The 26,700-nt window shown below is 44.1% G+C and overlaps 1 protein-coding gene across 2 annotated transcripts; it reads left to right on the top strand.

Moving 5' to 3' along the window:
- The first annotated feature begins 92 nt into the window (after positions 1-92).
- LOC135441804 (battenin-like) lies at positions 93-24,821 on the top strand. Of its 2 annotated transcripts, none has more exons than XM_064701355.1 (13): positions 93-157; positions 575-650; positions 769-822; positions 2,125-2,203; positions 5,473-5,558; positions 8,338-8,410; positions 9,679-9,819; positions 11,078-11,183; positions 12,032-12,100; positions 14,290-14,345; positions 16,523-16,616; positions 20,655-20,798; positions 23,115-24,821. In XM_064701355.1, the coding sequence occupies exons 7-13, from the start codon at positions 9,809-9,811 to the stop codon at positions 23,232-23,234; spliced, it is 600 nt and encodes a 199-aa protein (XP_064557425.1). In that variant the 5' UTR covers positions 93-157; positions 575-650; positions 769-822; positions 2,125-2,203; positions 5,473-5,558; positions 8,338-8,410; positions 9,679-9,808; the 3' UTR covers positions 23,235-24,821. The 2 variants fall into 2 exon arrangements, with proteins under 2 accessions (XP_064557425.1, XP_064557426.1); XM_064701356.1 differs by having other exon boundaries at positions 9,676-9,819.
- The last annotated feature ends 1,879 nt before the right edge of the window (positions 24,822-26,700 follow it).

The following is a 26,700-nucleotide window of genomic DNA, read 5'->3' as shown; positions in this document are numbered from 1 at the left end:
AAACGGGACGGGGACACAAAACCGACCCCAAAATCTCCTAAATTTTCCCCAAAATCGCTTAAAAACTTTTCCATTCCCCCTCAGACGAAGACTCCGCCCCTCCCCCGCCTCCCCCTCCCCCGCCGACCTCCTCCTGGCGAATCGGAGCCGCTTTTTGGTGAGTGCCCCTCCCCCAAGTTAGACCACGCCCCCAAGCCCCTCCCAAATTCAACCCCTCCCAAATTTCCCGCCAAAACGGAGCCATTTATGGACACACCCCCTATTTAAGCTCCGCCCCTTTGGACAACACTTATGTGTGACCACGCCCCTTTAAGCCACGCCCCCAGCCTCCCCAATTCAGATTATTTGGGGACGCCCCACCCATTTAAGCCCCGCCCCTTTTGACCACACCCAAGTTTGACCACGCCCCTTTAAACCCCTCTACCCCCTTAAACCCCCCCAAATTTCCCGCCAAAACCTCGCAAATTTGACCCCTCCCCCCCGCCAAAACCAGGCCCCTTTTTGGCAAACCACACCCAGGCGTGGCCACGCCCACCACCATGGCCACGCCCCTCTAAGCCCCGCCCCTTTACAGGATTTTGGGGCTCTGTAACAACCTCCCTTACGTGGTGATGCTCAGCGCTGCCCGCGACCTGCTGGAGCCACGCCCCGTGAGTGGCCACGCCCTTTTTTGGGGCCACGCCCTCTTTGTGATGGCCACACCCATTTTGGGAGGCCACGCCCCCTTTTCCTGATTGGCTGTTGGGGGATTTTTCCCGGATTTTTTAGGGGGAAGAGCAGCGGAATCGGAGCCGATACGACTGCGACCCCGTGGGGACCGGGGTGGGTGGGGCTTAAAGGGGGCGGGGCTTAACTGGGCGGGGCCTAAATGGGAGGGGATTAAAGGGGAAAGGGGTTAAGGGGTGGGGATTAGTGGGCGTGGCTTAAAGGGTGGGGTTTGAAGGGGTGGGGATTAAATGGGAGAGGTTTAAAAGGGTGGGGCTTAAGTGGGAGAGGTTTAGGGGTGGGGCTTAAAGGGGTGGGGCCTAAATGGGTGGGGCTTAATGGGGTGGGGCTTAAGTGGGAGGGGTTTAGGGGTGGGGCTTAAAGGGTGTGGGAATAAATGGGAGGGGTTTAAGTGGGTGGGGCTTAAATGGCACTGGCCTAAAATGGGTGGAGCCTAAATGGGGGCGGAGCTTAAATTGCAGTGGCCTAAAATGGGCGGAGCTTAAACTTAGTGGTATAAATGGGAGGGACTTGAAGGGGAGGGGCTTAAATGGGTGGAGCTTAAAAGGGGGGGGGCTTAAATGGGAAGGACTTGAAGGGGTGGGGCTTAAAAGAGAGGGGTTTAAAGGGGTGTGGCTTAAATGGGTGGAGCTTAAATGGGTGGGGCTTAAACTGTGGGGTAAAAATGGGAGGGACTTGAAGGGGAGGAGCTTAAATGGGAGGGGATTAAATGGGTGGCGTTTAAAAGGGGTGGGGCTTAAATGGGAAGGACTTGAAGGGGAGGGGCTTAAATGGGAGGGGTTTAAATGGGTGGGGCTTAAATGGGTGGAGCTTAAAGGGGCGGGCTTAAACTGTGTATTATAAATGGGAAAGACTTAAAGGGGAGGGGCTTAAATGGGAGGGGTTTAAATGGGTGGGGCTTAAATGGGTGGAGCCTAAATGGGTGTGGCTTAAATGTGGGGTATAAATGGGAGGGACTTGAAGGGGAGGGGCTTAACTGGGAGGGGGTTAAATGGGTGGGGCTTAAAGTGGTGGGGGTTAAGGGGGTGGGGCCTAAATGGGAAGGACTTGAAGAGATGGGGCTTAAATGGGTGTGGTCTAAATGGGTGTGGCTTAAATGGGTGGGGCTTAAAGGGGCGGGGCTTAAACTGTGTGGTATTAATGGGAGGGACTTGAAGGGGAGGGGCTTAAATGGGAGGGGATTAAATGGGGGGAGGTTAAAAGGGGTGGGGCTTAAATGGGAAGGACTTGAAGGGGTGGGGCTTAAATGGGAGGGGTTTAAATGGGTGGGGCTTAAATGGGTGGGGCTTAAACTGTGGGGTATAAATGGGAGGGACTTGAAGGGGAGGGGCTTAAATGGGAGGGGTTTGAATGGGTGGGGCCTAAAGGGGCGTGGCCTGTGTGGGCGTGGCTCCTCAGGCCGTCCTATTGGCCGACGTCGTCCCGGGCTGGTGGTGAAGCTGCTGCTGCCCCTGGTGGGGCCCTACCTGCCCATCAGGTAAAAAGGGGCGGGGCTTAGAGTGGGCGGGGCTTAAAGGGGCATGCCTAAATGGGCGGGGCTTAAAGGGGGCGGGGCTTGAATGAATTTCATATAATTTTGGGGTGGAAAATTGGATTTTTAGAGGGGAAAATGGAGAATTTTGGCAGAAAAATTATTTTTTTTTACAAAAGAAAATTTTTAAGGGAAAAGGAATTTTTGGTTTTGTAAGAAGAAGAAAATTTGGAGGGAATAAAGTAAATTTTTATAAAAAAAGATAAAGTAAATTTTTATAAAAAAATGAATTTTTGGGGGGAAGAATATTTTGGGAAAATAGGAATTTTTTTGGGGAAAAAGGGGAATTTTAGGGGGGATAAAAAGGGAATTTTTGGTGGAAAAAACAGAATATTTTGAGATTAAAAATGGAATTTTTGGTGATTTAAAAGGGGAATTTTTGGGGGTTTAAGAAGGGAATTTTTTTGGGAAAAAAACAGAATATTTTGGGATTAAAAAGGGAATTTTGGGGGGTTAAAAAGGGAATTTTAGGGGGAAAAAAACAGAATATTTTGAGAGTAAAAAGGGAATTTTTAGGGATTTAAAAAGGGAATTTTTTGGGGGGAAAAAATAGAATATTTTGAGATGAAAATGGGAATTTTTGGGGTTTAAAAAGGGAATTTTTTGGGGAAAAAACCGATTTTTTTTCAGAAAACTATGGAATTTGAGGGAAGAAATTTGTTTTATTTGAGGCAATGAATTTTGGGTTAAAAAAAGGGAATTTTTGGGGGTTTAAAAAGGGAATTTTTTTGGGGAAAAAACCAGAATATTTTGAGATTAAAAAGGGAATTTTTTAAGGAAAAAACCAGAATATTTTGAGATGAAAAAGGGAATTTTTGGGGATTTAAAAAGGGAATTTTTGGGGAAAAAAACCAGAATTTTTTCAGAAAATAACAGGATTTGAGGGAAGAAATTTAATTTATTTGAGGAAATGAATTTTGGGTTAAAAAAGGGAATTTTTGGGGATTTAAAAGGGAATTTTTTAGGGGGGAAAAAACCAGAATATTTTCAGATTAAAAAGGGAATTTTTTTGGGGAAAAAATCAGAATATTTTGAGATAAAAAAGGGAATTTTTAGGGGTTTAAAAAGGGAATTTTTGGGGTTTAAAAAGGGAATTTTTTGGGGAAAAAAACCGATTTTTTTGAGAAAATAATGGAATTTAAGGGAAGAAATTGAATTTATTTGAGGAAATGATTTTGGGTTAAAAAAGGAATTTTTGGGGATTTTAAAAAGGGAATTTTTTTGGGGAAAAACAGAATAATTTCAGATTAAAAAGGGAATTTTTAGGGATTTAAAAAGGGAATTTTTTGGGGGAAAAAACCAGAATATTTTGGGATTAAAAAGGGAATTTTTGGGGATTTAAAAAAAGAATTTTTGGGGGGGAAAAAAACAGAATATTTTGAGATTAAAAAGGGAACTTTTTGAGGGAAAAAACCAGAATATTTTGAGATGAAAAAGGGAATTTTTGGGTTTAAAAAGGGAATTTTTTGGGGGTTAAAACCAAAATATTTTGAGATGGAAAAGGGAATTTTGAGGGGAAAAAATATAGAATATTTTGAGATTAAAAAGGGAATTTTTTGAGGGAAAAAACGAGAATATTTGTGATGAAAAAGTGAATTTTTGGGGATTTAAAAAGGGAATTTTTTAGGGGAAAAAAACCAGAATATTTTGAGATTAAAAAGGGAATTTTTTGGGATTTAAAAGGGGAATTTTTTGGAGAAAAAACCAGAATATTTTGAGATTAAAAAGGGAATTCTTGGGGTTTAAAAAGGGAATTTTTTGGGAAAAAAAAACCAGAATAATTTGAGATTAAAAAATGAATTTTTGGGGATTTAAAAAGGGAATTTTTTGGGGAAAAAAACCAGAATATTTTGAGATTAAAAAGGGAATTTTTTGGGGAAAAAACCAGAATATTTTGAGATGAAAAAGGGAATTTTTGGGGGTTTAAAAAGGAAATTTTTTGGGGAAAAAAACCAGAATTTTTTTCAGAAAATAACGGGATTTGAGGGAAGAAATTTAATTTATTTGAGGAAATGAATTTTGGGTTAAAAAACTGAATTTTTGGGGATTTAAAAGGGGAATTTTTGGGGAAAAAACCAGAATATTTTGAGAATAAAAAGGGAACTTTTTGGGGAAAAAACCAGAATATTTTGAGATGAAAAAGGGAATTTTTGGGGATTTGAAAAGGGAATTTTTTTGGGGAAAAAAAACCGATTTTTTTTCAGAAAATAATGGAATTTGAGGGAAGAAATTTAATTTACTTGAGGAAATGAATTTTGGGTTAAAAAATGGAATTTTTGGGGATTTAAAAAGGGAATTTTTGGAGGAAAAAACCAGAATATTTTGAGATGAAAAAGGGAATTTTTGGGGGTTTAAAAAGGGAATTTTTTGAGAAAAAAACCAGAATATTTTGAGATTAAAAAAGGGAATTTTTGGGGATTTTAAAAGGGAATTTTGGGGGGGAAAACCAGAATATTTTGAGATTAAAAAGGGAATTTTTAGGGGTTTAAAAAGGGAATTTTTTGGGGAAAAAAACCAGAATATTTTGAGATTAAAAAGGGAAATTTTGGGGGTTTAAAAAGGGAATTTTTTGGGGAAAAAAAACAGAATATTTTGAGATTTAAAAGGGAAATTTTGGGGTTTTAAAAAGGGAATTTTTTGGGGAAAAAAACCCGAATTTTTTTCAGAAAATAATGGAATTTGCGGGAAGAAATTTGATTTATTTGAGGAAATGAATTTTGGGTTAAAAAAGGGAATTTTTGGGGATTTAAAAAGGGAATTTTTTGGGAAAAAAACCCAGAATATTTTGACATTAAAAAGGGAATTTTTTGGGGAAAAAAACCAGAATATTTTGAGATGAAAAAGGGAACTTTTAGGGTTTAAAAAGGGAATTTTGGGGGGTTAAAAAGGGAATTTTAGGGGGAAAAAAACAGAATATTTTGAGAGTAAAAAGGGAATTTTTTGAGGAAAAAACCGAGAATATTTTGTGATGAAAAAGTGAATTTTTGGGGATTTAAAAAGGGAATTTTTGAGGGAAAAAAACAGAATATTTTGGGATTAAAAACAAAATTTTTGGGGGGAAAACCAGAATATTTTGAGACGAAAAAGGGAATTTTTTGGGGAAAAAAAACGATTTTTTTTCAGAAAACTATGGAATTTGAGGGAAGAAATTTGTTTTATTTGAGGCAATGAATTTTGGGTTAAAACATTGAATTTTTGGTGTTTTTTCCCCCCAGGATCCGCGTGGTGGCCGTGGCTCTGTGCCTGTGGGGCAGCGTCAGCGCCGTGGCCGCGGCCAAAGGGACCCTGAGCGGCCTGGGGGGTGAGCGGGGTCACTCGGGGTCACGGGGGTCACTCGGGGTGACCGGGGTCACTCGGGGTCACTCAGGGGTCACTCAGGCATTTAGGGGCATTTTGGAAATTTTTGGGGATTTTTTGGGGATTTTTTTGGGGGATTTTTGAGATTTTTTTTTTATTTTTTCGTGACTTTTGGGGGGGATTTTTTTGAGATTTTTTGGAGATTTTTTTGGAGATTTTTTGGAGATTTTCAGGGGGATTTTTGAGATTTTTTGGAGATTTTTTTGGGGTTTTTTCGTGAGTTTTGGGATTTTTTTGGGATTTTTGGAGATTTTTTGGGGGGATTTTTGAAGATTTTTTAGGATATTTTGGGGGGATTTTTGGAGATTTTTTTGGGGGATTTTTGAGATTTTTTGGAAAATTTTGGGAGGATTTTTGCGGATTTTTTGGAGATTTTGTGGGGGATTTTTGAGATTTTTTGGGAGATTTTTTGGAATTTTTTTGAGATTTTTGGGTTGGGGTCACTCGGGGTCACTCGGGACACTCAGGGGTCACTCAGTCGTTTAGGGACGTTTTTGAAATTTTTCGTGATTTTTTTGGGGATTTTTGGGGGGGATTTTTGAGATTTTTTGGAAAATTTTGAGGGGTATTTTTTGAGATTTTTTATAAATTTTTGTGGAGAATTTTTGAGAGTTTTTGGAAAATTTTTGGGGGATTTTTGGAGATTTTTTGGAAGATTTTTTTGGATTTTTAGGGATTGTTTGGGGATTTTTTTGGGGAATTTTTTTGAGATTTTTTAGGAATTTTGTGGGATTTTTGGAGATTTTTTTAGATTTTTCTGGGGGGATTTTTGAGATTTTTTGGAGATTATTTGGGGGATTTTGGGGGGAATTTTGGAGATTTTTTGGGGGGATTTTTGGAGATTTTTTGGAAAATTTTTGGGGGATATTTTGAGATCTTTTGGAAATTTTTGGGGGGATTTTGGTGATTTTTTGGAAATTTTTGGGGATTTTTTGGGATTTTTTTGGGATTTGCCAGGGGATTTTTTTGAGATTTTTAGCGATCTTTTAGAGGTTTCTTTTTGAGATTTTTTGAGATTTTTTTGGAATTTTTTTCAGATATTTTTGGGGGGATTTTTTTGAGATTTTTGGGTTGGGGTCACTCAGGGGTCACTCGGGGTCACTCGGGGGTCACTCAGTTATTTAGGGACGTTTTGGAAATTTTTGGGGATTTTTTTGGGATTTTTTTGGGGATTTTTTTGAGACTTTTTAGAAATTTTTTTGTGACTTTTGGGGGAGATTTTTTGGAGATTATAATGGAGATTTTTTTGGAGATTTTTGGGAGATTTTTTGGAGATTTTTTTGGGGGATTTTTTGGAGATTTTTTGGGGAGATTTTTTGGAGATTTTTGGGGGATTTTTGAGATTTTTTGGAGATTTTTTTGAGGGATTTTTGAGATTTTTTTGAGATTTTTTGGGGGATTTTTTTGGGATTTTCCAGGGGATTTTTTAAAAATTTTTGCGATCTTTTTGAGTTTTCTTTTTCAGATTTTTTAAAAATTTTTCGTGTATTTTTTTGGGGGATTTCTATGAGATTGTTTTGGTGGGATTTTTAGGGATTTTTGGACATTATTTTGAGGATTTTGGAGATTTTTTTGGAATATTTTTGAGATTTTTTTGGGGGGATTTTTTTGAGATTTTTGGGTTGGGGGTCACTCAGGGGTCACTCAGTCATTTAGGGACGTTTTGGAAATTTTTGGGGATTTTTTGGGGATTTTTTGGGGGAATTTTTGAGATTTTTTTGAGATTTTTTGGGATTTTTTCAGATTTTTCTTTGAGATTTTTTGAGATTTTTTTGAGATTTTTTTTGAGATTTTTTGAAAAATTTTTAAGGGATTTTTGGAGATTTTTTTGGACATTTTTTGGAGATTTTTTTGGAAAATTTTTTGGGAGATTTTTTGGAGATTTTTTGGGAGGATTTTTGAAGATTTTTTGGGATTTTTTGGGGGATTTTTTGGAGAGTTTTTGGGATTTTTTGGGGGGATTTTGGAGATTTTTTGGGAGATTTTTTGGAGGTTTTTTGGAGATTTTTTGGGGGATTTTTAGAGATTTTTTGGGGGATTTTTTAGAGATTTTTTTGAAGATTTTTTGGGGGGATTTTGGAGATTTTTTGTGAATTTAAGGGGGGATTTTTGGAGATTTTTTTGGGATTTGGGGGGATTTTTTGGGGGGATTTTTTGAGATTTTTTGGAAATTTTTTGGGTATTTTTGGAGAGTTTTTGGAATTTTTTGAGGCCTTTGGGGGGAAATTTTTTTTGAGTTTTTTAGCGATCTTTTTGAGGTTTCTTTTTGAGATTTTTGGAGGATTTTTTTGAGACTTTTTTAGGAATTTTTGAGACTTTTTGGGGATTTTTCTGAGATTTTTAAAGATTTTTTTGGGATTTCGGGGTACTTTTTGGAGATTTTTTTTGGTGATTATTTTGAGATTTTTTGGGGGGATTTTTTAAAAAATTTTTTTCAGTTTTCTGAAACCTTTTGGAGATTTTTTTTTTAATTTTTTGGGGAAAATTTTTCTAGTTTTTGAGATTTTTTTGGGACACTGGAGTTTTTTGGAGATTTTTTTGGGGGATTTTTTAGAATTTTTTTTTTGTTTATTTTCAGATTTTTAGGGATTTTTTTGGGGTGGGATTCACTCAGGGGTCACTCAGGGGTCACTCAGGGGTCACTCAGGGGTCAGGGGTCACTCAGGGGTCAGGGGTCACTCAGGGGTCAGAGGTCACTGACCGTTCCCTCATTGGTCACTCAGGTGTGGCTCTGGGCAGTGCGGGGGCGGGGCTTGGTGAGGTCACATTCCTGACCTTGGCCTCCTCCTACCCCAGGTAAGGGGGCGTGGCCTCACTTCAGTGGGCGTGGCCACACCTAAAGGCCACGCCCACTTGGGCCACACCCCAAAATGGGGGGAGGGACCAAAAAAAACCAAAAAATTTGAGGCAAAATTGCCCAAATTTGGTCAAAATCAGGCAAAATTTAAATAAGGGTAGGGCTGAGTGGGCGTGGCTTATGGTGGGTGGGCGTGGCCACATAAAAAGCAGGCGGGGTTTTTAAAGAGGGTAAAAATTCCATAAAATTGATTCAAAATTACCAAACTTTGGGGCCAAAATTGCCCAAATTTGGTCAAAATCAGCCAAAATTTGAATGGGGGTAGGGCTGAGTGGGCGGGGCTTATGGTGGGTGGGCGTGGCCACATTAAAAGTGGGCAGGGCTTTAAAATGGGATTAAAATTCCATAGAATTGATTGAAAATTACCAAAATTTGGGGCAAAATTGACCAAATTCGCTCAAAATCAGCCAAAATTTGAATGGGGGTAGGGCTGAGTGGGCGGGGCTTATTGTGGGTGGGCGTGGCCACATAAAAAGTGGGTGGGGCTTTAAAATGGGTTTATAATTCCATACAATTTATTCATAATTACCAAAATTTGGGGCAAAATTGACCAAATTTGGTCAAAATCAGCCAAAATTTAAATAAGGGTAGGGCTGAGTGGGCGTGGCTTATGGTGGGTGGGCGTGGCCACATAAAAAGTGGGCGGGGCTTTAAAATGGGGTTAAAATTCCATAGAATTGATTCAAAATTACCAAAATTTGGGGCAAAATTGACCAAATTTGGTCAAAATCAGCCAAAATTTAAATAAGGGTAGGGCTGAGTGGGCGTGGCTTATGGTGGGTGGGCGTGGCCAAATAAAAAGTGGGCGTGGTCTAAAATTTTTGTAAAGGATCACGAAAATTTGGATCCAAATTTGCCCAAATTTGGTCAAAATGATCAAAATTTGCATTGGGGGCGGGGCCAAGTTGGTGGAAATAAATGAAAGGGCGTGGTCAAATAAAAAGTGGGCGTGGCCTAAAATTTTTGTAGAGAATCAACAAAATTTGGATCCAAATTTGGTCAAAATAATCAAAATTTGCATTGGGGGCGGGGCCAAGTTGGTGGGAATAAAGGGGCGTGGTCAAATAAAAAGTGGGCGTGGCTTCAAAATTGAGTTTAAAATCACAAAAAATTTGGTCAAAAATCACCAAAATTTGGTCCAAAAATGGGGAAAAATTTAATTTTGAAAGTGGGCGTGGCCATTCTAATTTGACTCCTCCCCCAGCAGCTCCGGGCTCTCCCATTGGTCGTCAGGGACGGGCGCGGCCGGAGTGGGCGGAGCTTTGGGGTTTTGGGGTTTGAGGGCGTGGCTGCCCCTCCCCCACGCGCTGCTGCCCTTCCTGGCCCTGCCCCCATTGATGCTGCTCAGGTGAGAACCAAAATTTGGATTTTTTCACCCAAAAAATTTGAAATTTTTACCCCAAAATTCAATTTTTCACCCCGAAATTCCCCTTATTTTTTTATCCCAAATTTTAGCCCCGATATTCCTTTGCTTTAATCCAATATTCCCAAATTTTAAACCTCAAAATTCCCAAATTTCAGCCCCAAAATCCCCAATTTTTAAAGTAATTTCACCAAATTTTTAACACAAAAATTGCGAAATTTTTATCCCCAAATTTTTCCTCTAAAATCCCCAAATTTTGTATCCAGTTTCCCAAATTTTAGCCCCAAAATCCCAGAATTTTTAATCCCAAGGTCAGAACCAAAATTTGGAATTTTTAACCCAAAAAATTTGAAATTTCTAACCCCAAATTCTCCTTTTTTACCCCGTAATTTGAATTATTTTACCCAAAATTCACTCTTATTATCCAAACTCCAATTTTTTTAACCAAAAATTCCATTTTTTAATCCCCAGAATTTAGAAATTTTGCCCAAAAATTTCATTTATTTAACAATAAATTTTCCAAGTTATTTTATAATGTAACATATATAATAAATATAATATAATCTATATAATACAATAGAACTTCTTATTTCCCACAACTTTACAAAAAATTTCCCAATTTTTACCCAAAAATCTTTAAATTTTTATGTCCTGAAATTCCAAATTTTTTAACACGACTTTTCCAAGTTTTATCCCAAAAATTCTTTTTTTTTTGTCCCAAAATTCTCATTTTTAAACCACAAAACTCCCAAATTTTAAACTCAAAATTGCAAATTTTTCAACCTCAAAATCCCAAAATTTTTACCCTAAATTTCAGCCCCAAACCCCCTTTTTTTTAATCCCACATTTCAACTCCAACATTCCCAAATTTCAACCCCAAAATTCCAAATATTTGCCTCAAATATCACCCCCAAATTTCAAGTTTTTAAACCCCAAAATTCTGAATTTTAAATCTCAAAATTTCCCAAATTTTAACCCAAAAATCCCCAAATTTTAACGTAAAGTTTCCAATTTTTAATCCCAAATTTTAACCTCAAAATCTCCAAATTTTTAACCCCAAAATCCCCGACTTTTCAACCAATTTCCCAAAATTTCACCCCAAATTTCAACCCCAAAATCTCCAATTTTTAACCCAAATTTTCCCTCCAACCCCCATAGTGGGCGTGGCCTCCCATGGCCCCTCCCCCTAATTTGAATAATTAAAATTTTTCATTTTTCTCATATTTTTCTTTTTTCTCTTCAGTTTTTTTTTCCTGCTGGGCCCGGCCCCTCCCCCCAGGCCAGACCCGCCCCTCCCCCACCCTGACGAAGGGGGCGGGGCCAGAGAGGAGAAATGGGGCGTGGCCAAGGTGAGAAAGGGGCGGGGCTTAAAGGGGAGGGGCTTAAATCGGAATTGGGGGGAATTTTTGGACATTTTGGTTTTAAAATTTGGGAATTTCAGTTTTAAATTTTGCAAATTTATCAAGAATTTGATCAATTTTGGCGTGAAAAATCAGAATTTATGAGGGAAATTTGGGGAATTTTTGGGGTTAAAATTTCAAATTTTTTGGGTTAAAATTTGACAATTTTGTGGCTAAAAATTGTGATTTTTTGTCTTCAAAAATTAGGAATTTTGGGGTTAAAATTTTAAAATTTTGAGGGGGAAAAATTGGGATTTGGAGATTAAAATTTGGGAATTTTGGGTTAGAAATTTGGGAGTTTTTTGGGTTAAAAATTGGAGAATTTGGGGTTAGAAATTCCGAATTTGAGAGATTAAAAATTGGCAATTTTGGGCAAGAATTTGGGAATTTTGGCTTAAGTGTTTGGGAGAAAAAACAATTGCAAACTTTGGGATTAAAAATTGGGGATTTTTTGGTTAAAATTTAAGAGTTTTGGTGTTAAAAAAGGAAATTTTAGAGCTCAAAATTTTGGCAGATTGAGGAAAATAATTTGGGAATTTGGGGTCGAAATTTGGGAATTTTTTGGGTTCAAATATTGGAAATTTTGGGTCAAGATTTGAGGAATTTTGGGTTTCAAATTGGCAAATTTTGCGTTAAAAATTGAGAATTTGGGGGTTAAAAATGGGGGAATTTTGGTTTAAAATTGGGAATTTTATGGGGAAAATCGGGAGGTTTTAAAATGGGGCGTGGCTGAAGGGAGGGGGTGGGGCTTATGGACAAAAGGGGGCGTGGTCTGACTAAGCCCCGCCCCCTTTCAGGCCGCTTTCTGCCAGGGGGCGCCGCTGGCCCTCGTTTACTTCGCCGAATACTTCGTTAACCAGGGGCTGGTGAGGGGGCGGGGCCTAAATGATGAGGAGGAGGGGCTTGAAGAGGTGGGGGAGGGGTTTCAAGGAAGGGGGAGGGGCTTAAATTTGTGGGGGCGGGGCTTGAAGAGTAAGGGAAGCGTCTCAAAATGGCGGATTTGGGTTGGGTGGGATTCAAAATGCGGATTTGGTGTGAGGGGGCGGGGCTAAATGGAGAGGGGGCGGGACTTAAATTATGTGGGGGAGGGGCTTAGAGCGGTCAGGGAGGGGTTTCAAGGAAGGGGGAGGGGCTTAAATTTGTGTGGGCGGGGCCTAAAAGGGAAGGGAAGGGTCTCAAAATGGCGGATTTGGGGTAGGGTGGGATTCAAAATGGCGGATTTGGCGTGAGGGGCTGGTGAGGGGGCGGGGCTAAATGAAGAGGGGGCGGGACTTAAATTATGTGGGGGAGGGGTTTAGAGAGATCAGGGAGGGGTTTGAAGAAAGGGGGAGGGGTCTAAATTTGTTGGGGCGGGGCTTAAAGGGGTAAGGGAAGGGTCTCAAAATGGCGGATTTGGTGTGAGGGCTGGTGAGGGGGTGGTGAGGGGGTGGGGCTAAATAGGGAGGGGGCGGGGGCTAAATCATGAGAGGGAGGGCCTAAAGAGGTGTGGGAGGGGTTTCAAGGAAGGGGGAGGGGCCTAAATGTGTGGGGGCGGGGCTTAAAGGGGTAAGGGAAGGGTCTCAAAATGGCGGATTTGGGGTTGGGTGGGATTCAAAATGGCGGATTTGGCGTGAGGGGCTGGTGAGGGGGCGGGGCTAAATGGGGAGGGGGCGGGGCCTAAATGATGTGTGGGAGGGGCTTAGAGAGGTCAGGGAGGGGTTTCAAGGAAGGGGGAGGGGCTTAAAGTTGTGGGGGCGGGGCTTAAAGGGGTAAGGGAAGGGTCTCAAAATGGTGGATTTGGGGTTGGGTGGGATTCAAAATGGCGGACTTGGAGTGAGGGGCGTGGCCTAAATGGGCTGGGGCGGGGTGTAAAGGAGGGTGGGCGGAGCTTAATGGGGTGAGGACTTGAAAGGGGCGGGGCCTAAAGTTGTGTGGGCGGGGCTTAAAGGGTAAGGGAAGCGTCTCAAAATGGCGGATTTGGGGTTGGGTGGGATTCAAAATGGCGGATTTGGCGTGAGGCGTGGTGAGGGGGCGGGGCTAAATGGGGAGGGGGTGGACTTAAATGATGTGGGGGAGGGGCTTGAGGAGGTGTGGGAGGGGTTTCAAGGAAGGGGGAGGGGCCTAAATTTTGGGGGTCGGGGCTTAAAGGGGTAAGGGAAGGGTCACAAAATGGCGGATTTGGGGTTGGAAGGGATTCAAAATGGCGGATTTGGCGTGAGGGGCTGGTGAGGGGGCGGGGCTAAATAAAGAGGGGGCGGGGCCTAAATTATGTGGGGGAGGGGCTTAAAGAGGTGGGGGAGGGGTTTCAAAGAAGGGGAGGGGCTTAAATTTGTGTGGGCGGGGCTTAAAGGGGTAAGGAAAGGGTCACAAAATGGCGGATTTGGGGTTGGGTGGAATTCAAAATGGCGGATTTGGCGTGAGGGGCTGGTGAGGGGGCGGGGCCAAATGAAGAGGGGGCGGGACTTAAATTATGTGGGGGTGGGGCTTAGAGAGGTCAGGGAGGGGTTTGAAGGAAGGGGGAGGGGCTTAAAGTGAGGGGGTGGGGCTTAAAGGGGTAAGGGAAGGGTCTCAAAATGGCGGATTTGGTGTGAGGGGATGGTGAGGGGTGGGGCTAAATGAAGAGGGGGCGGGGCCTAAATGAGGCGTGGGAGGGGCTTACAGAGGTGGGGGAGGGGTTTCAAGGAAGGGGCAGGGCTTAAAAAATGGGAAGGGCCTCAAAATGGCGGATTTGGGGTTGGGTGGGATTCAAAATGGCAGATTTGGAGTGAGGGGTGGGGCTAAATGGGGTCGGGGCGGGGCTTAAAGGGTGTGGGCGGAGTTTAAAGGGTGGGAGCTTGAAGGGGAGGGGCTTAAAGTTTTGTGGGCGGGGCTTAAAGGGTAAGGGAAGGGTCTCAAAATGGCGGATTTGTGGTGGGGGCGGGGCCTAAAGGGGTGGGGGAGGGGCTAAAATGTCATAATTGCTTTGGGGGCGGGGCTAAAATGGAAATTTGTGGGTGTAGGAGGGGCTTATGGAGCTGGGGGAGGGGTCAGCGCTGTTTGGCCCCGCCCCCATCTTTGGCTCCGCCCCCTTTTTCAGATGGAGCTCCTCTACTTCCCGTCCTCGCCCCTCCCCCACAGCGCCCAGTACCGAACGTGAGTTTTTATTTTATTTTATTTTATTTTATTTTTTATTTTATTTTTTATTTATTTTTATTTATTTTATATTTATTTTTTTTTATTATTTACTTATATATTTATTATATTTTATTTTTTACATTTATTTTATTTATATATTTATTTTTATTTTATATTTTTTTATTTTATTTATTTTTTTTAATTTACTTTATTTTATTTTATTTTATTTTTTATTTTTATATTTATTTTTACTTATTTTATATTTATTTTTATTTATTATTTACTTATATATTTATTATATTTTATTTTTTATATTTATTTTATTTATATATTTATTTTTATTTTATATTTTTTATTTTATTTTATTTATTTTATTTATTTTATTTTATTTATTTTATTTTATTTATTTTATCCCAAATTCTTACCCCGAAATTCCGAAAAATTTTAACCCCAACGTTCCTTAATTTGGGGTTGCAATTTTAATTATATAATTAAAATATAAATTAAAAATAAAATAAAATAAAAATAAAATAAAAATATATAATTTTGTTATAATTTAATAACAAAAGCTCCTAAATCTTACCCCCAAAAATTCCAGTTTTGTATCCAAAATCCCAAATTTTTAGCCACAAAAATTCCAAAAGTTTTAAACCCCCAAAATTTCCCAAATTTAATTCTGAATTTTTCTAAATTTTACCCACAAAAATTTCTCATGTCTAAATCCCAAAAATGCCTGATTTTTATCCAAGGATTCCCAGTTTTCAGCCCCCAAAATTCCCAATTTTAACCCCAAAACTTCCCAATTTTCAGTGCCAAAAATTTCCAAATTTGGATCCTAAAAATTCCAATGTCAAGCCAAAAAATTCCCAATTTTTAACCCCAAAAATTCCCAAATTTCGTCCCTGAAAATTCTCCGTTTTTAACCCCAAAATTTCCCAATTTTTAACCCCAAAAAATCCAAATTTTTAACCCCAAGTTTCCCAAATTTTAACCCCAAAAATCCCCAATTTTTAACCCTTGAACTCCCGACTTTTAACTTAAAAAATTCACAATTTTCAACCCCAAAATTCCCAAATTTTAACCCCAAAATTTCCCAATCTCCAACCCCAAAATTCCCAATTTTTACCCCAAAAATTCCCAATTTTTAACCCCAAAATTCCCAATTTTTAACCCCAAAAATTCCTCTTTAAACCCCCAAAAATCCCAATTTTTAACTCCAAAATTTCCCATATTTTAACCCCAAAAATCCCCAATTTTTAATCCCAAAAATCCCAATTTTTAACCCCAAGATTCCCAAATTTTATCCCAAAAATCCCCAAATTTTAAACACAGAATTTCCCAATTTCTAACTCAAATATCTCCCAATCTTAACCCCAAAATCCCCAATTTCCATCGCAAAAATTTGCATTTAAACCCCCAAGATCCCATAGATTAATCCCAAAAAATCCCAATTTTTACCCAAAATTTCCCAACTTTTCACTCCCAAAACCCCAATTTTTACCCCAAAATTTCCCAATTTTTAACCCCAAGTTTCCCAAACTTTATCCCAAAAATCCCCAAATTTTCACACCCAAACCCCCAATGTTCCACCCCAAAAATCCAAATCTTCAACCCCAAAAATTCCCAATTTTTAACCCCAAAAATTCCTCTTTAAACTCCCAAAATCCCCATATATTCATCCCAAAAAATCCCCATATATTAATCCTAATTTTTACCCCCAAAAATCCCCAAATTTTAACTCCAAACCCCCCAATCTCCAACCCCAAAAAATCCCAATTTCTACCCCAAAAAAATCCCAATTTTTAATGCCAAGTTTCCCAAATTTTATCCCAAAATTCCCAATTTTTAACCACAAAATTCCCATATTTTAACCCCAAACATTCCTCTTTAAACCCCCAAAATATCCCAATTTTTACCCCAAAAAATCCCCAAATTTTTACACCCAAACCCCCAATGTTCCACCCCAAAATTCCCAATTTTTAACCTCAAAATCCCCAATTTCCATCACAAAAATTCACATTTAAACCCCCAAAATCCCCATATATTCATCCCAAAAAATCCCAATTTTTACCCCAAAAAATCCCAATTTTTACCCCAAAAATCCCCAAATTTTATCCCCAAAAATCCCCAATTTTCACCCCAAAACCCCAATTTTTCACCCCCAAATTTCCCGTTTTTAACCCCTTCCCGTCCAGGCTGCAGCTGCTGTACCAGGCCGGCGTCTTCGCCTCGCGCTCGTCCCTGCGCTGCCTCCGCCTGCGGCGCCTCTGGGGGCTGGCGCTGGCACAGGTGGGACCCACAGAATCCTGCCCTATAGATCTGACCCATAGATCTGATCCTGACCCATAGATCTGATCCTGCCCCATAGATCTGTGACCCATAGATCTGACCCATAGATCCTAAATGTGCCCCATAGATCTGATCCTGCCTCTGGGGGCTGGCGCTGGCACAGGTGGGACCCACAGAATCCTGACCCATAGATCTGACCCACAGATTCCTGACCCATAGATCTGACCCATAGATCATCCCTGTACCCCATAGATCTGATCCTGACCCATGGATCCCTCTGGGGGCTGGCGCTGGCTCAGGTGGGACCACGGATTCCTGCCCCATAGATCTGTGACTCATAGATCTGACCCATAGATCTGTGACCCATAGATCTGACCCATAGATCCCAAATCTGACCCATAGATCCTAAATGTGACCCATAGATCTGATCCTGACCCATAGATCTGTGACCCATAGATCCTAAATGTGCCCCATAGATCCCTCTGGGGGCTGGCGCTGGCCCAGGTGGGACCCATAGATCTCTGACCCATAGATCCTAAATCTGCCCCATAGATCCTAAATGTGACCCATAGATCCCAAATCTGCCCCATAGATCTGAGTCTGACCCATAGATCCTAAATGTGCCCCATAGATCCCTCAGTGCCACATAGATCCTTAATGTGACCCATAGATCTGATCCTGCCCCATAGATCCCGATCCTGCCCCATAGATCCCTCTGGGGGCTGGCGATGGCACAGGTGCGACCCATAGATCTGACCCATAGATCTGTGACCCATAGATCTGTGACCCATAGATCTGACCCATAGAATCCTGACCCCATAGATCCCTCTGGGGGCTGGCGCTGGCCCAGGTGGGACCCACAGAATCCTGACCCATAGATCATCCCTGACCCATAGATCTGCCCCATAGATCTGTGACCCATAGATCTGCCCCATAGATCTGACCCATAGATCTGTGACCCATAGATCTGTGACCCATAGATCTGACCCATAGATCTGATCCTGCCCCATAGATCTGATCCTGACCCATAGATCCCAAATCTGCCCCATAGATCCCTCTGGGGGCTGGCGCTGGCACAGGTGGGACCCATAGATCTGACCCATAGATCTGTGACCCATAGATCATTCCTGCCCCATAGATCATCCCTGCCCCATAGATCGGCCCATAGATCCCAAACCTGCCCCATAGATCTGACCCACAGAATCCTGACCCATAGATCTGACCCATAGATCCCTGACCCACAGATCCCAAATCTGACCCATAGATCCCAATCCGACCCTATAGATTCTGATCTGACCTATAGATCCTAAATGTGCCCCATAGATCCCTCTGGGGGCTGGCGCTGGCACAGGTGGGACCCATAGATCTGACCCATAGATCTGACCCATAGATCCCTGACCCATAGATCCCAATCCTGCCCCATAGATCTGTGACCCATAGATCTGATCCTGCCCCATAGATCCTGATCCAGCCTCTGGGGGCTGGCGATGGCCCAGGTGGGACCCATAGATCTGACCCATAGATCCTAAATGTGCCCCATAGATCCCAAATCTGCCCCATAGATCCCTCAGTGCCCCATAGATCTGATCCTGCCCCACAGATTCTCACAGATCCCTCTGGGGGCTGGCGATGGCTCAGGTGGGACCCATAGAATCCTGACCCATAGATCTGATCCTGCCCCATAGATCTGACCTTGCCCATAGATCTGTGAGCCATAGATCCTAAATGTGCCCCATAGATCTGATCCTGCCTCTGGGGGCTGGCGCTGGCCCAGGTGGGACCCACGGATCCCTGACCCATAGATCTGATCCTGCCCCATAGATCTCTGACTCATAAATCTGTGACCCATAGATCATCCCTGACCCCATAGATCTGATCCTGACCCATAGATCCTAAATGTGCCCCATAGATCTGATCCTGACCCATAGATCACCGCTGGCCCCATAGATCCCAATTCTGCCCCATAGATCCCAAATCTGCCCCATAGATCCCTCTGGGGGCTGGCGATGGCACAGGTGGGACCCCATAGATTCCTGCCCCATAGATCTGTGACCCATAGATCTGATCCTGACCCATAGATCTGACCCATAGATCCTGCCCCATAGATCCCTGACCCATAGATCTGCCCCATAGATCTGTGACCCATAGATCCCAAATCTGCCCCATAGATCCCAAATCTGCCCCATAGATCCTAAATGTGACCCACGGATCTGACCCATAGATCTGTGACCCATAGATCATCCCTGGCCCCATAGATTCCAATTCTTCCCCATAGATTCCAATTCTGCCCCATAGATCCCAAATCTGCCCCATAGATCTGATCCTGCCCCATAGATCCCAATCCTGCCCCATAGATCCCAAATGTGACCCACAGATCACAATCCTGCCCTATAGATTCTGATCTGACCCCACAGATCCCAGTCCTGCCTCTGGGGGCTGGCGCTGGCTCAGGTGGGACCCACGGATCTGTGACCCATAGATCTGATCCTGCCCCATAGATCCTAAATGTGCCCCATAGATCCCTCTGGGGGCTGGCGCTGGCACAGGTGGGACCCACGGATTCCTGACCCATAGATCTGACCCATAGATCTGAATCCTGCCCCATAGATCCCTGACCCATAGATCCCTGACCCATAGATCCCTGACCCATAGATCCTGACCCATAGAATCCTGCCCCATAGATCCCTGCCCCATAGATCTGTGACCCATAGATCCCAAATCTGACCCATAGATCCCTCTGGGGGCTGGCAATGGCTCAGGTGCGACCCACGGATCTGACCCATAGAATCCTGACCCATAGATTCTGATCCTGCCCCATAGATCCCAATCCTGCCCCATAGATCCCTCTGGGGGCTGGCCATGGCCCAGGTGGGACCCATGGATCTGTGACCCATAGATCTGTGACCCACAGAATCCTGACCCATAGATTCTGACCCATAGATCCCTGACCCACAGATCTGTGACCCACAGATCCCTCTGGGGGCTGGCCATGGCTCAGGTGGGACCCACGGATCTGACCCATAGATCTGTCACCCATAGAATCCTGCCCTATAGATCTGATCCTGCCCCATAGATCCTAAATGTGCCCCATAGATCCCTCTGGGGGCTGGCGATGGCCCAGGTGGGACCCATAGATCTCTGACCCATAGATTCTGATCCTGCCCCATAGATCCTAAATGTGCCCCATAGATCCCAGATCCCTCTGGGGGCTGGCGATGGCTCAGGTGGGACCCACAGAATCCTGACCCATAGATCTGACCCATAGATCCCAAATCTGACCCATAGATCCCTGACCCATAGATCCCTGACCCATAGATCCTCCCTGGCCCCATAGATCCCAATTCTGCCCCATAGATCTGATCCTGCCCCATAGATCCCAATCCTGCCCCATAGATCCCTCAGTGCCCCACAGATCCCAATCCTGCCCCATAGATCCCTCAGTGCCCCATAGATCCCAATCCTGCCCCACAGATCCCAATCCTGCCCCATAGATCCCTCAGTGCCCCACAGATCCCAATCCTGCCCCATAGATCCCAATCCTGCCCCATAGATCCGATCCTGCCCCATAGATCCCATCCTGCCCCATAGATCCCAAATTCTGCCCCACAGATCCCAATCCTGCCCCATAGATCTGACCCTGCCCCACAGATCCCCTCCAACCCCATTTCCCCCATTTCAACCCCACTTTAATTCCCTTGAATTCCCATTTTTCCTCATTTTAACCCCAAATTTCCCCCAATTTCCCCCAAAATTTCCCCCAATTTTTCCACCAATTTTCCCCTTTTTTAACCAATTTTCCCCCTCATTTTCCTCTTTTTTCCCCATTTTAATTCCCATTTTTAACCCCTTTTTTACCCTTTTTTCCCAGAATTTCCCCCAAAATTTCCCCAATTTTTTTCCCAATTCCCCCCAAATTTTCCCCACTTTAATTCCCAATTTTCCCCCAAATTTTTCTCCCAAATTTTCCCCCAAATTTCCCCAATTTCCCCCATTTTTATTCCCCATTTTTAACCCATTTTCCTCTGGCCCCGCCCCCAGGTGCTGCTGGCCTCGTTCCTATTGGCCGCCGTGGCTGTCAATCACCTGCTGCCCGGGCTGGGCGTGGCCGCGGCGCTGGCGCTGGGGGAGGGGCTTGTGGGGGGCGGGGCCTACGGGAACGCCTTCAGCAACCTGGGCGAGCAGGTCAGTGACCTTTGACCCCGCGGTGACCCCTGAGTGACCCTGAGTGACCCCTGAGTGACCACTGAGTGACCAATGAGTGACCATTGAGTGACCCCTGAGTGACCACTGACCAATGAGTGACCTCTGAGTGACCAATGAGTGACCCCTGAGTGACCCCTGAGTGACCAATGAGTGGCCAGTGAGTGACCAATGAGTGACCCCTGAGTAACCCCTGACCAATGAGTGACCAATGAGTGACCCCACAGTGACCCCTGAGTGACCCCTGAGTGACCCCTGAGTGACCAATGAGTGACCAATGACCCAAAATGTCCAAAAAATGGCCCCTGAGTGACCACTGACCAATGAGTGACCCTCACTGACCACTGAGTGACCCCTGAGTGACCATTGAGTGACCCCGAGTGACCCCTGAGTGACCAATGAGTGACCATTGAGTGACCATTGAGTGACCATGAGTGACCATTGAGTGACCCCTGAGTGACCATTGAGTGACCACTGACCAATGAGTGACCCCACAGTGACCCCTGAGTGACCAATGAGTGACCCCACAGTGACCCCTGAGTGACCAATGAGTGACCATTGAGTGACCAATGAGTGACCAATGAGTGACCAATGAGTGACCACTGACCCAAAATGGCCCCTGAGTGACCCCGTAGTGACCATTGAGTGACCACTTAGTGACCAATGAGTGACCAATGAGTGAAACCTGATTGACCACTGGATTGGCCTTGGAGTGACCACTGAGTGACCATTGAGTGACCTTCAGTGACCACTGAGTGACCACTGGATTGGCCATGGAGTGACCATGGAGTGACCATTGAGTGACCCTTGGCCTGGTCATTGAGTGACCCCTGAGTGACCAATGAGTGACCATTGAGTGACCCCGAGTGACCACTGAGTGACCACTGAGTGACCACTGGATTGGCCTTGGAGTGACCACTGAGTGACCACTTGGTGACCAGTGACCATGAAGTGACCACTGAGTGACCATTGAATGACCACTGAGTGACCACAAAGTGACCACTGGAAGTGACCCTTGGATTGGTCACTGAGTGACCCTGGAAGTGACCATTCAGTGACCACTGAGTGACCACAAAGTGACCACTGGATTGGCCTTGGAGTGACCACTGAGTGACCCCTGGAAGTGACCACAAAGTGACCACTGAGTGACCACTGGATTGGCCTGGAAGTGACCATGAACTGACCACTGAGTGACCCTTGGCCCGGTCATTGAGTGACCCCTGAGTGACCACTGGAGTGGCCTTGAAGTGACCACTGAGTGACCACTGACCAATGAGTGACCACTGACCAATGAGTGACCACTGACCCAAAATGCCCCAAAAATGGCCCCTGAGTGACCAATGAGTGACCATTGAGTAATCATTGAGTGACCAATGAGTGACCATTGAGTGACCACTGAGTGACCAATGAGTGACCCCTGAGTGACCACTGACCAATGAGTGACCTCTGAGTGACCAATGAGTGACCCCTGACCCCGCAGTGACCCCTGAGTGACCAATGAGTGACCAATGAGTGACCCCTGAGTGACCAATGAGTGACCAATGAGTGACCAATGAGTGACCCCTGAGTGACCAATGAGTGACCATTGAGTGACCCCTGAGTGACCCCTGACCAATGAGTGACCAATGAGTGACCCCACAGTGACCCCTGAGTGACCCCTGAGTGACCAATGAGTGACCAATGACCCAAAATGTCCAAAAAATGGCCCCTGAGTGACCACTGACCAATGAGTGACCCTGAGTGACCACTGAGTGACCAATGAGTGACCACTGAGTGACTACTGAGTGACCAATGAGTGACCATTGAGTGACCACAGAGTGAAAATGAAGTGACCACTAGATTGGCCTTGGAGTGACCACTGAGTGACCACTTGGTGACCAGTGACCATGGAGTGACCACTGAGTGACCACTGGAATGACTTGGAAGTGACCACTGAGTGACCACTGAGTGACCATTGAGTGACCATTGAGTGACCATTGGAATTGACCATTCAGTGACCACTGAGTGACCACTGGATTGGCCTGGAAGTGACCATGAACTGACCACTGAGTGACCATTCAGTGACCATAAAGTGACCACTGAGTGACCCCTGGATTGGTCAAGGAATGACCATGGAGTGACCATGGAGTGACCATTGAGTGACCACTGGAATGGCCTTGAAGTGACCACTGAGTGACCAATGACCCCTGAGTGACCAATGAGTGACCATTGAGTGACCCCAAGTGACCCCTGAGTGACCCCCGAGTGACCCCAAGTGACCCCGAGTGACCCCGAGTGACCTCTGACCCCTGTCCGCAGGTGCCCCTCCCCCAGCAGCCGCTGGCCATCGCTGTGGTCACTCTGGGGGCCGAAGTCGCCATCGCTGCGGCCGGAGGGGCCGGGCTGGGGGCGCACGCGGCGTTCTGCGGCCGGGAGTGACCACTGAGTGACCACTGACCACTGAGTGACCACTGAGTGACCACTGACCACTGAGTGACCACTGAGTGACCACTGAGTGACCACTGAGTGACCACTGACCACTGAGTGACCACTGAGTGACCACTGAGTGACCACTGACCAGTGAGTGACCACTGAGTGACCGCTGAGTGACCACTGAGTGACCGCTGAGTGACCGCTGAGTGACCGCTGAGTGACCACTGACCAGTGAGTGACCACTGAGTGACCACTGAGTGACCACTGACCAGTGAGTGACCGCTGAGTGACCGCTGAGTGACCGCTGAGTGACCACTGACCGCTGAGTGACCACTGAGTGACCACTGAGTGACCACTGACCGCTGAGTGACCACTGGATTGGCCTTGGAGTGACCACTGAGTGACCACCGGAATGGCTTTAGAGTGACCTTTGGATTGGCCTGCAAGTGACCATGAACTGACCACTGAGTGACCACTGAGTGACCGCTGAGTGACCACTGAGTGACCACTGAGTGACCACTCACTGACCACTGAGTGACCACTGAGTGACCACGGAGTGACCGCTGAGTGACCACTGAGTGACCACTGACCAGTGATCACTGAGTGACCAGTGAGTGACCACTGAGTGACCACTGACCACTGAGTGACCACTGAGTGACCACTGAGTGACCGCTGAGTGACCGCTGAGTGACCACTGAGTGACCGCTGAGTGACCACTGAGTGACCACTGAGTGACCACTGAGTGACCACTGAGTGGCCATTGAGTAACCACCAGAGTGACCCCTAAAAGTGACCACAAAGTGACCACAGAGTGACCTTTGGATTGGCCTGCAAGTGACCATGAACTGACCACTGAGTGACCATTGAGTGACCACTGAGTGACCCCTGGATTGGTCAAGGAATGACCATGGAGTGACCATTGAGTGACCCTGGAAGTGACCACAGAGTGACCACAGAGTGACCGCTGGAATGGCCTTGGAGTGACCACAGAGTGACCATTGGATGACCCTGGAAGTGACCACTGAGTGACCACTGGATTGGCCTGGAAGTGACCACTGAGTGACCACAAAGTGACCACAGAGTGACCACAGAGTGACCGCTGGAATGGCCTTGGAGTGACCACAGAGTGACCATTGGATTGGCCTGGAAGTGACCATGAACTGATCATTGAGTGACCATTCAGTGACCACTGAGTGACCACTGGATTGGCCTGGGAGTGACCATGGAGTGACCATTGAGTGACCATTCAGTGACCACTGAGTGACCCTTGGATTGGTCACTGAGTGACCCTGGAAGTGACCACTGAGTGACCACTGGAATGGCTTTGGAGTGACCACAGAGTGACCATTGGAAGTGACCATTCAGTGACCACTGAGTGACCACTGGATTGGTCAAGGAATGACCATGGAGAGACCATTGAGTGACCACTGAGTGACCACTGGATTGGTCAAGGAATGACCATGGAGAGACCATTGAGTGACCCTGGGAGTGACCATTGGATTGGCCTTGGAGTGACCACAAAGTGACCGCTGGAAGTGAGCCTTGGATTGGTCACTGAGTGACCCTGGAAGTGACCACTGAGTGACCACAGAGTGACCACTGGAATGGCTTTGGAGTGACCACAAAGTGACCACTGAGTGACCACTGGAATGGCTTTGGATTGGCCTTGGAGTGACCACTGAGTGACCGCTGGAATGGCTTTGGAGTGACCACTGAGTGACCATTGAATGATCCTGGAAGTGACCATTGAATGACCATGGAGTGACCACTGAGTGACCACTGAGTGACCCCTCAGCCCAAACTGGGACATTTCTCATTAAAAAAAAGAGAAAATTTGGATTAAATTTCTTCATTTTTGGATAAAAATGGGAATTTCGGGGTCAAAATTTGATTGTTTTGGGTCAAAATTGGATTTTTTAGGTGAAAATTGGGATTTAGGGTAAAAAAAAGGGGGAAAATTGAGGTAAAAATTCGGAATTTGGGTGTAAAAATTTGGAAATTTTTTTGAGGTAAAAATGTAAAATTGGGGATTTTTGGGGTAAAATTGGGAATTTTGGGGGATTATTGGGAGATTTTGGGGTTAAACATGGATTTTTGGAGGTAAAAATATCAATTTGAGGGGGTAAAGTTGAGAATTTCGGGGTAGAAATGAGAAATTTGTGAGATAAAATTCAACATTTTTGGGTCAAAATCAGTCTATTTTAGGAGGTAAAAAAAACCTGATAATCGTGAGGTAAAAACTCACAAATTTTGAGGTAAAAATTGCTGAATTTGTGGCAAAAAAGGAGACTTTTATTTAAAATGTTACATTCTTACAGAAAATCATAAATTTAGGAGGTAAAATGCGACATTTTGAGGCAAAATTGGCCGATTTAAGGAGGGGGAAAAAACCGGGAATTTTGAGGTAAAAAGTTGGAAATTCTGAGGTAAAAATCTTCAAATTTGAGAACAAGTCCCCCAACTTTATTAAAAACCTTCAATTTTCACCCAGAAATGTCAATTTTGAGGGGTAAAATTCGGCATTTTTAGGTTAAAATCAGCCACATTTGGGGAGGGAAAAACTGAGGAATTCTGAGGTAAAAAATCAGGAATTGTGAGGTAAAAACTGGCGAATTCTGAGGTAAAAATCGTCAAATTTGAGGAAAAAATGTCTATTATTAATTAAACATATGATTCTTACCCAAAATTGCAAAATTCTGAGGTAAAATCCGACATTTTTGGGTCCAAATCGCCTTATTTGGGAGGTTAAAACCCCGGTAATTGTGAGGTGAAAAGTCGATAATTCTAAAGTAAAAACTTGAGAATCCTGAGATAAAAATCGCTGAATTTGTGGGGAAAATGTCGATTATTGTTCAATCTTTCGATTCTTACCCAAAATCACAATTTTCGAGGCGTTTTTGGGGCAAAAGCCACCCATTTAGGGGAGACAAACTCGATCATTCGGAGCTAAAATTTGGGAATTGTGAGGTAAAATCTGGAGAATTCTGCGGTAAAACTCGCCGAACTTTAGGCAGAAACATCGATTATTGCTTATAAAAGTTCCATTCTTACCCAAAATCGCGACTTTCGAGGCGTTTTTAGGACAAAATTCGCCGATTTTGGGTCCTCGGCACCTCCGGACTCGCTTTCCCAGCGTTCCCTGCGCGCCAAACCGGAACAAGGGCGGGAATTGGGAAAGGAGGCGACGCAACCTCCCGGGGAATTGTGAGGTAAAAACTTGCGAATTCTGAGGTAAAAGTTTTCGAATTTGAGGCAAAAAGGTTGATTTTTTATTAAAAATACTCGATTTTCACCCAGAAACGTTAATTTCGGAGGTAAAATCCGACATTTTTGGGTCCAAATCGGCCGGCTTGGGTGGTAAAGACCTGATAATTGTGAGGTAAAACCTGGCGAATTCTGAGGTAAAAATTTTCCAACTTGAGGCAGATAAGTTGATTTTTATTAAAAATATTCGGTTTCCACCCAGAATCGT

Source organism: Zonotrichia leucophrys, unplaced genomic scaffold (assembly GCF_028769735.1).
Source record: "Zonotrichia leucophrys gambelii isolate GWCS_2022_RI unplaced genomic scaffold, RI_Zleu_2.0 Scaffold_545_34021, whole genome shotgun sequence".
Taxonomy (NCBI): Eukaryota; Metazoa; Chordata; class Aves; order Passeriformes; family Passerellidae; genus Zonotrichia; species Zonotrichia leucophrys.
The sequence above is the reverse complement of the archived record's forward strand: the minus strand, read 5'-3'. Positions and strand labels throughout refer to the sequence as shown.

What these genes read in the sequence shown, in the direction of transcription:
- LOC135441804 (XM_064701355.1), top strand. An exon ending in CACAGCGCCCAGTACCGAAC is followed by an intron (nt 14,346 to 16,522) that starts GTGAGTTTTTAT and finishes CTTCCCGTCCAG; the next exon opens with GCTGCAGCTGCTGTACCAGG. An exon ending in GGGGGCTGGCGCTGGCACAG is followed by an intron (nt 16,617 to 20,654) that starts GTGGGACCCACA and finishes CCCCGCCCCCAG; the next exon opens with GTGCTGCTGGCCTCGTTCCT.